Raw genomic sequence first — 8727 nt, 5'->3', positions numbered from 1 at the left:
GTGTCTGCATTCTGAAGTGATTTTTCAAAGATGAGTCTCACACTTTTTAGTTACGGTGCTCACCATGTCCAGGCAAGGGACAAACGTGTTTGCTTTATTTCTCATGCTAGAGCGTTTCTGAGACTGCCAGAACCTCTGACTTATGCTTCCTTCACTAGAGAACACATCACATTCCATGGGAGTCTTGTGAGGACCCAGCAGGGGCTGCCACTCTGGGAACTTGGGTGCTCTGCCTGGATTGCTTTATCAAACCTGCCTTTACTTACTCCCCGTCAACTTATTTGTCTAGTGGGGTAGCAATATGGCACTTCTGGAGGGCTCTACTATTTGGTACGTGTTCGAAGCTGTCCATCCATGGGAGTGGCTGTCTGCTTGTGGGATTTGGGACCACGAGGATGCCATCTTCAGTTCGTTTCACGAGGAACACAACCTGTCTGCCCTCAAGAGGGACCTGCCTTAAATTATAAATTCTTCTGTAAGAGAGAGCCCACAGAATATTCTGGTCCAGGTTTATATAATGCATGAGGCTAGAGATTTCCCTTGACAGCTGACTTTGGCAAGTGGCAAAGAAGACAGAGTGGAGAAGGAAGAGACGGGGCAGCTGAGGACAAACCTGAAGGTGACATCACAGCTTTGTTTAAAGGCCATCCTGAAAATTGGTATCGACAAAGGTGGGAGCCTTACCATGGAGCACTCAGGATGACTTTATTTTTTTAATTAGTTTTCAGGTGTAAAAAACAATGTAATCGTTAGACATTTATCATTTATATCCCGCACACAGTGATAATCCCCTTCCCTAATCTACTACCCCTCTGACATCGCATACAGCTTTTACATTTCCACTATCTCTATTCCTTATGCTGTACTCCGCTTCTTGTCTATATATATATATATATATATATATATATATATATATATATATATATGAAATTATAGTTGACATTCATTATTGTTCAACTTCAGCTTCAGGTGTACAGTGCAGTGACCAGGCATCTACATCATCCCTGAGGTGGTCTCCCTAATAAGACAAGTGTCCATTGGATACCCTAGAAAATCCTTACAACCTTATTGATTATATTCCCCAAACGGACTTTTGTATCCCCGTGGCCATCTTGTGGTTACCAGTTGTGCTGTCTAATCCCCTCACCTTCTCCCTCATCCCTACCCTCCTCCCATCTAACAACCCTCAGTGTTTCCTCTGTAGCTCTGAGACTATTTCTGATTAGTTTCGTTCATTTATTCTATTCTTTAGATTCCATACATAAGCGAGATCACATGGTATTTGTCTTTCTCTGTCTGACTTATTTCACTTAGCATAATGTTCTCTAGGTCCATCCATATAAAGCTTCTGTGTTTGGATAAAAGCTCAGGGAGGCACCTAGTTTTCTTCAATCTGCCTGGTTGGGGCATGGAAGGGGGCATCCCGGTCCTTGTTTGTTTGCTCCCCATCAAACATTTCCCTACTTCAAAGGACCAGACCTCTATTTGTGGGTTCATCTGTCCCACACTCTCAGCTCAGGGCCATTGGGTGAAGATTCCACTCCGAGCGTGGGGATGAAGCATTTGGCCCACGCTTGAGACAATCAACCCATCATGATTCCCTGGTCACAGTGATTGGTTCCAGGGTGGGCAGCGCCAATGACATTCAATGACACTTTTGTTGGAAGCGCTAAGATTAAGGTAGACATCTTTCCCACCAGATTTGATCATGAGGGCAACTACCAGGAACCTGAGACTGAAGCCAATACAGTGCAGACAAAGCAGAGAGGTAGAAAGAACCAAGTCCCAATGATGTTGCTTGGACCCTGAGTCCAGCTGTGCCTGAAGCCTGCCCCATCTTCTCCGCACTTGTCAATTCTTTTTTTCTCAAATAAGTTGGGGTTGAGCCATCTGTTGCTTGCCATCAGAAGTTCTGACTTCATCAGTTCTGCGCAGCCAGGGGTGGTGGTGGGGAAGCAGGTGGGGCAGGACTATTGCACTGATACAAGTTGCAGGATGGTGTGTTGCAATTCCCTATAAGGAAGAGCATTCAACAAAGCTGTGTGAAGAGAGTACAAGCTCCCGAAGAGAAAATTCTTTATCAGTGGCAGGATTTCCAATAAGCACAGGATGACCACTTGGAGGGGTCAGCATAGAATATATTCAAGCATCTCACAGAGGGTTGGACTGGGCAGCTCTTTAGGTCTATGTTTTTCAAAGTCTCTTCTTAATGACTAAAGCAATGAGGTCACTGTCCTTTCCAACTTCCTGTCTAGGTATCTCTACTACAAGGAAGAAATGATACACATAATGTGGCGCAAAGATTCTAACTCTGTGATCTTGATAACTGACCCCACGGAGCAGAACTGCCATGACAAGTTCTCCACCATGAATTTAATCTTGGTTCGCCCCTCTGCTCTGCCAGAGAGGTTGACCCACTCTGCCCTCCAGACCCCTTCCACCTTCTGCCTCCTGCACCTATGCTCTGCCCTCATCCAGAATTTCCTCTCTTTCTGCCCTCCTACCTTGACGTATAAGAACCCACTCTCCCCTCTAAAGCTGTGTCCTCTGGCCACCCCAGACCGTAGGAATGACTCCAACTTCTGACCTCTGAGTGATCCAGTTTTCTGAAGCACTTTGGGCTTATTCATACCTTTGCATAGTACCTGACTCTCCGGCTCCTCATCTTCTTGAGGGCAGAGATGGTTTATGAATCCTAGCACCTGGCACATAGCTTTGCACAGGCTGCACTCAGTCGATGGTTATAGGATGTCTGAACGTCATGGGCTCTTAGTAGCATCCCCTCCTGGAACGTGGCCGCCTGACAGTCTCAGATCTGGCTCCTCAAAGTTCACTAGGTTGATTATGGGCTCTCCTGCACCGCTTTGCCCACCTAGGGGAGTCGAGCTGTGTCCAGGGTGGTTGCAGGGCCCAAGACACAGAGGAAACAGGCCCCCACATGTCCTCCCTCCAAATCCTTTCCACTCCACCCACACCTGACATCCCTTGTGCCTGATGATATATATCGTCATTCATTCATTCATTCATTCATTCATTCATTCATTCACCAAAGGCGCAGCAAACACAGTGTGCCAGACATCAATGTACAGTGAGGAGCAAATCAGATGCCGTTCCTGTCTGTGGGGCTGCTGGTATGGGTCCCTTCCACACAGAGTCAGGATTGTTCCTCCTCTGTCCATCTCTCCCTTCCTCTAGACCCTGACATGTCTTGGCTCAGGAATATTGGATCTGTCATGTGTCCCTTTGGGGGTAGGGTCTGTTTGTCCTTTGCTGATGCTGAAGCCCTCCTCCTAAAGTCTTCTTTCTACCTATTCCGCTTTTGTCCCAAACTGAGATAGGGCTACTTGGTCCCAGGAATATCTTCTAATCCATTTCCCCTGCTCACAAAATCCTCCAACCCAGGAGAGAGCTGGGCTCCCCAGAGACAACCTAATGGTTATGGTTAATGTGCGTTTTGCATCTCGAATACCCATTTGGTTTAAATTAGTAAAGCTAAGAGCAATAAACCCTCCCTGGGCTCTGACTTGAGGTCGTGACCCCCAAGTTACCAGTGAGGGGTGAAGGTATGGCTTTCGACTCTGAAGCCTGCGGATGGATGAAGGCCCTAGTCCTACCTGCAGTCCTGGCTGCCTGACTGCCTGCCACGGGAAGGGGCTGTAATCAGTCTCTTTTTTTTTCACTTTTCATTGCCTAGCAGTCCACAGCTGCTGAAGGTGGGGATGGGGGTGCAGGGATCACATCCCCAAGAGCCACCTGGCGATGGTGGCTTGGCAAGGAGCCAGGCTCACCGCCGTCGCCTTCAGTCTGTGCCAGGGCTCTGGAGCCTGGCTGGCACTTCCTGAGGGCAAAAGGAAACCTGCGAGTGGTCTAGGGAGAACTTATTAGAGGGAAAAAAACAGAATTTCAGGTTGGAAAGGTGTAGGGAGGGCAGAAAACAAGGAAGGGAGCGCTGCTCAGCCCGAATAGAGGGTCCCAGGGCTGCCTGGACCTCTAGAGAATTCCCAAAGCGTCTTGTACTATATGCCCACGTGCGTGTGTGCGCCGGGGAGCCAGAGCCAGGAGAGCGAGAGTAGGACGCGGAGCGAGGAGACGCAGAGGGACCGCAAGCCAAGACCCAGCGAGCGCGCCGCTCGGGGTCCGCCCACTGGCGGGGGGGCGGGGGAGCGCGTGGGGGCGGCGGCGGCCGGGCGGCCGGGCTTCCCCGGGCTTCCCCTCCCCAGCCGCGGGCGCACGGCGCGGGCCCAGAGCGCGGAGGCGGCGTTCCGGAGCCGGGAGTCCCCGAGGCGCCTCCCGCTCGGCGCGGGGACGCGGGGCCAGGAGCGTCCCGCGAACTGGCGCGGCGTCGCCGAGCCCCCGGGCGGGAGACGGGAGGTTTGGGCTGAGCCCTCCCCGCCGCCGCCCGCCCCCGCTCGGCGTCCGCCTCCCGCCCCCGCCCGCGGCCTGGAGCGCGCCTCCCTCGCCGCCCCAGGTCTGGCGAGCCGACGCCGGCCGAGCTGCGGGAGCCGCCGCGAGAGCACCAGCAGCCGCCTTCGCGGGAGCCGCTCCGGCCGCACCATGCGTGAGCTGGCCATCGAGATCGGGGTCCGAGCCCTGCTCTTCGGGGTCTTCGTGTAAGTAGTGGCGCGCCGCGTGCGGGGCGCACGGACGCGGGGATCCACGGACAGAGCGTGCTCTCTGCGCCCCAACTTTGTTTGCGCCACCGCGTCCCGCCGGGGCCTGGATTCCAGGTTCCCTCCCTGCCCGGTGGCCGGGATGTGTTCTATGGGACCAAGAGACACCCTCCCGGTCCCCTTCCAGCGACCCTCGGCGCGGAAGGAGCCGCACAAACGGGAGTGAGACCTGCTCCCGTCACCTCCACCGGGCGAGGGAGCGGGTCTAGCCGCCGCTTGGGTCCCCTCGCTTGCAGGGCTTTCCCCTGGACGCGGCCGCGCACCTTGCTCGCGTCCTCGGGAAGTTTCTCAGGTGTGAGCTTCCGAGACCAACGTTTGCAGTCGTAGCTCCTGGCTCATCTCGAGACCATTGCCTCCCGCTGTACTCAGGACCAGGCTCGGCGTCCTTCCGTGACCCTGGCTTCAGCGCCCGGGGTCCTGGTGAGCATTTTCCCAGGAGACGTTTGCGGTACTTGCTGCGACTGGAAAACTGTTGCTGCGCAGGCTCGGGAAGTCGGGGTTCGCAGCCGTGGGTGTGGGGCTCCAAACGCCCCGAGCCCTGTGCGGAGTCCACGTCCGCCTAGGGTGCAGGCGAGGGCCCTTCGTGGGGCAGCAGCGAAATGCGCCCGGTGGCTCTGAAGGTCTGGTGTCTGGGAAATAGAGAGCTTGGAAAGAGGAGGGGGCGCTGTCTCTGGTTTTTTCAGAGATGGCTGAGCCACACGGTGCCCGGGGGCCCGCTGCCCACCGGCCTCCCGGGGCCCCATCAGCAGGGAGCTACCGCGTCTCTGCCTTTCAGACCCAAGCCCAGAGCACCAGCTCAGACCCACTCCACAGCCCCCTGTGATGCGCTGTAACCTAGGTGCCACACCTGTACTTGTTCCTCCATCAGCCGGCCAGGTTCTCTCTGCCCATGGCTGTTTGATGACACATTTGAAATGTTAAAGTTGCCTGAACTTTCTGGATTTGCCTCTTTTTTCTTCTTTTTTCTTTTTGTGGTTTGTTTTGGAAAGCTCACTGAGCCATTCTAAACAGGAGGCCCCTCCTCTCTGGATTTCTGCCCCGAATCCGGAGTCATTGATGGCAGGTGGGAGGCTGTGAGATGACTTCTGTTCTGGGCAGCCCAGGATATACACATGGGAAGAAATGCCCTTTCTTGCATGTTTTTCTTTACTAGGGATGAAATTCACCCAGAGGATTCATTCAAACCACCAGAAAGGGCGGTGAGCAACCCCAGATGCACGCAGTCCCTCTCCCCCAGCTTTTGACTAAACACTAGTGGTTATTCAATGAGCAGAAGGACCGAGGAGAACTTCAGTGGGTCTGGATGCATTTGGGAAAGCAGAAAACACTTTTCCTTCCTCTTACTATATTTTTCTACCTTTGGAATAAACATTAAAACTAGTGATTGCCTTGTGAGCCCCTGAGGACAGTTTGTAATTGGCAGATAGGCTAAGCCCCATTAAATTATTATGTGATGGAAATGATAAAGTGTTCCGTGCGCAGTGTTTAACATTTGTTGAGTGACTGTGTGAGTGAGGCTGAAGGAAAGTGAAGTGGGCTGTTAGGCTGTTTGGTTTGATAGCTGCCGGGAGTTCTCGGATTTTTTTTTTTTTTAAAGGGGTCCAGTAATATTTATATTGTTTTCAGATTTCCCTTCAAATTTCTTCAAACATTTATGTGATGTTTACAAATGTATAATGGCCTATGCAGTGGATTTGAAGGTTTGGTAATTATCGTTTATGTGCTTCTTGCAATCTCTAAGGATGTTATGTAAAAACCAGTCAGGCCGTTTATATTCTTTTCTCCAAACTTCCCCTTTGTATTAATTACTTAATAGGGGATCTGCTGACACCCAAAGGGAAACACTTGGGCATTGATGGCATTTTTGGACGGTTCCCTGGTTTCATATCAAATTGGAATTATTAGCACCGTGTCTAACTTGTGGCTCTTTTACCTGCAAAGACCAGCATTGGTATCGGCGGGAGACTCCCTGGGTGGGAATCTTGGATGTTCAGAGCTGTTATCATCAGGCAGATGATGACTTCCGGAAGGACTGGCTCGGAGCGCACAGATACAGATGACCCTTTGTTTTCTCAGATCAGCTTCTGGCGAGATGACAGAGGCTGAATTTTGGGGGAAGTTTTATTCTTCCTTTTGCCAGCATTGGTCTGATGGCAAGATTCAGTGGCTTGTACTCCCCTCTGCTCATGACGGTGGTGGTCTCAGCAGCAGGGCCGCACCTGGGTAGGTTTGGAAGGTCCCTGTGGGCAAGCAGAATCCAGTTTCTCCGCTGCTGGGTCCAACGTAGCTGATATAATTCATCTGGTTCTGCTTGGTATTTCTACCCTATTTCTCAGGATAAGAGAATAATATTACTGGAGTGGGAAGCGGGGAGGGGGGATACCTTACTTTGCCAGCTTGTACCTCTAGGGGGATGTCATCTGTGGATGCACCTTTTCTGTGCCCACATTGGTTCTGCATGAGGGCTGGAATCCCGCCACGCCCTGGCCGCAGGCTTCCAGAGGTCCTAAGTTAGCACCAATGAAATGCCTTTGGGACCCCTCGATAGTGGGATGTACACTTTCCCTGGCTCTCTTAAGGAACCAGTTCTCTGTAGAGCAGATTTGGTGCTGAGGTTTGGTGATTCAAGATTCTCAGAAGGCACTCTCCAGGCAACCTCCGTTGATTGCCTTAGAGTTGCCCAGTGCCTTTGGAAAGTCCTGCCCTAGAACTGCGAATCACTGGGAAGAAAATTAAAAAGAGTAACGCCAATCAGAGCTGGCACATAAAGTTTACCCTCACAGGAAGTAAATTGGTTAGAGGAACCCAATGTTTAGGAAACATTCAAGTTCACTGTGTAGCTTTGAGGCTGCATTTAATGCTTGGGGGTCTGGAGGCCCCTTTTCTCTTCATATGGACAGCAGGCAGAGCAGGGAAAAGGAGAAGCACAGTGGACTTCCTCTATCCTGCCGCCTGCACCCCACCCCATCCCCACCCCCCATTCCAGGAGTGATTCTGTGAGCATTTCTGCAGGTGCTAAAGGCAGCTCTGGACCTTGTTGAGCACAGTGTAGAAATGAGGTGGCCGGTCAACAATCTCGAAGACCAATGGCACACTGCTAGTACCCTACTTCCACTTTTACTCTTTTACTCTTACCGCCAGTACAATAGCTACCACCTCTGGAGGGCTTACCATGTGCCACACACTAAGGAAGACAATCACGTATACCACGTAGCCCTCATATGCACCTGAGGAGGGGAGCGGATTGATATTTCTGTTCATGGACGAAGAAAGTGAAGCACAGGCAGGTTAAGGAACTGCCCAAGTCTCGGAGCTAGGAAGGGCGCTGAGATCTCAATCACGATGCTTCTGCTGCATAGTCTGGGCTCTCAGTCACCTCGCGGTACTGCTTTAGAAAACTAGCAGCCAGGGTTGGTCAGTCGGGAGTTTACTGTGTGCCAAGGATATTCCGTGGACTTTCTCGTTTAAGCCTTGTCTCACGGAGGTGGACACTCTTCATTCTCTCCACACTACGAATAAAGAAAGCAAGGTTTAGAAAGGTTAAGTAACTTCCCTAAACATACTCAGCCAGCAGGAGGTACCACCTGGGTTCAAACAGGCAGTCGACCTCCTGTCCCTAAGCCGCCGGCCACTGAGATGGAATGCGTCCAGCACCGGGCTAGCAGGCTGGAGCGAAAGTGACCACATGCTAGAAGTGGTCCCCTTATATGACCCGTTATCTCCAGAGAAGCAAAGGGGTGGCCGGGAGTCGTGTGGCAAGAGATGTCACTCTAGTTCTAAAATCAGACTCTGAGGATGGCACCTCAGCAGTGGAGCGGTGGCAGTTGTGGCTCACATCCCTTAAGAGATGGGACGAGGGTGTCTTACAGATTTTGAGAGGGTCTTTTGGTCTTTGGAGCCCAGAGACCAGATGTGGTGAGTAAATTGCTGGTAAGAACATAAAAGGTAGTTTTAAAGAACCAGCCACATACCACTTCCTCTTGCAGCTGTTGGCCATGGCCCTTTAGGGTCAGATGATTCGGGGAACACTTTATTTACAGCCTGCAGAAGGGACCCT

At 51.8% G+C, this 8727-nt stretch overlaps 1 protein-coding gene across 4 annotated transcripts in view; it reads left to right on the top strand.

Moving 5' to 3' along the window:
- Nucleotides 1-4208: 4208 nt before the first annotated feature.
- PLPP4 (phospholipid phosphatase 4) overlaps nucleotides 4209-8727 on the top strand; it is a 112219-nt gene continuing 107700 nt past the window's right edge. The window contains exon 1 of one of the 4 annotated variants that reach the window (XM_033130710.1): nucleotides 4209-4610. In XM_033130710.1, coding sequence (XP_032986601.1) covers nucleotides 4555-4610 — 56 coding nt within the window. In that variant the 5' untranslated portion in view covers nucleotides 4209-4554. Of the gene's footprint in view, nucleotides 4611-4908; nucleotides 5091-8727 lie in introns of those variants that run through there. The other 3 variants (XM_033130711.1, XM_033130708.1, XM_033130709.1) reach the window with 3 other exon arrangements.

The sequence above is a fragment of the Rhinolophus ferrumequinum genome, chromosome 16 (genome assembly GCF_004115265.2).
Source record: "Rhinolophus ferrumequinum isolate MPI-CBG mRhiFer1 chromosome 16, mRhiFer1_v1.p, whole genome shotgun sequence".
NCBI classification, from domain to species: Eukaryota; Metazoa; Chordata; class Mammalia; order Chiroptera; family Rhinolophidae; genus Rhinolophus; species Rhinolophus ferrumequinum.
The sequence above is the reverse complement of the archived record's forward strand: the minus strand, read 5'-3'. Positions and strand labels throughout refer to the sequence as shown.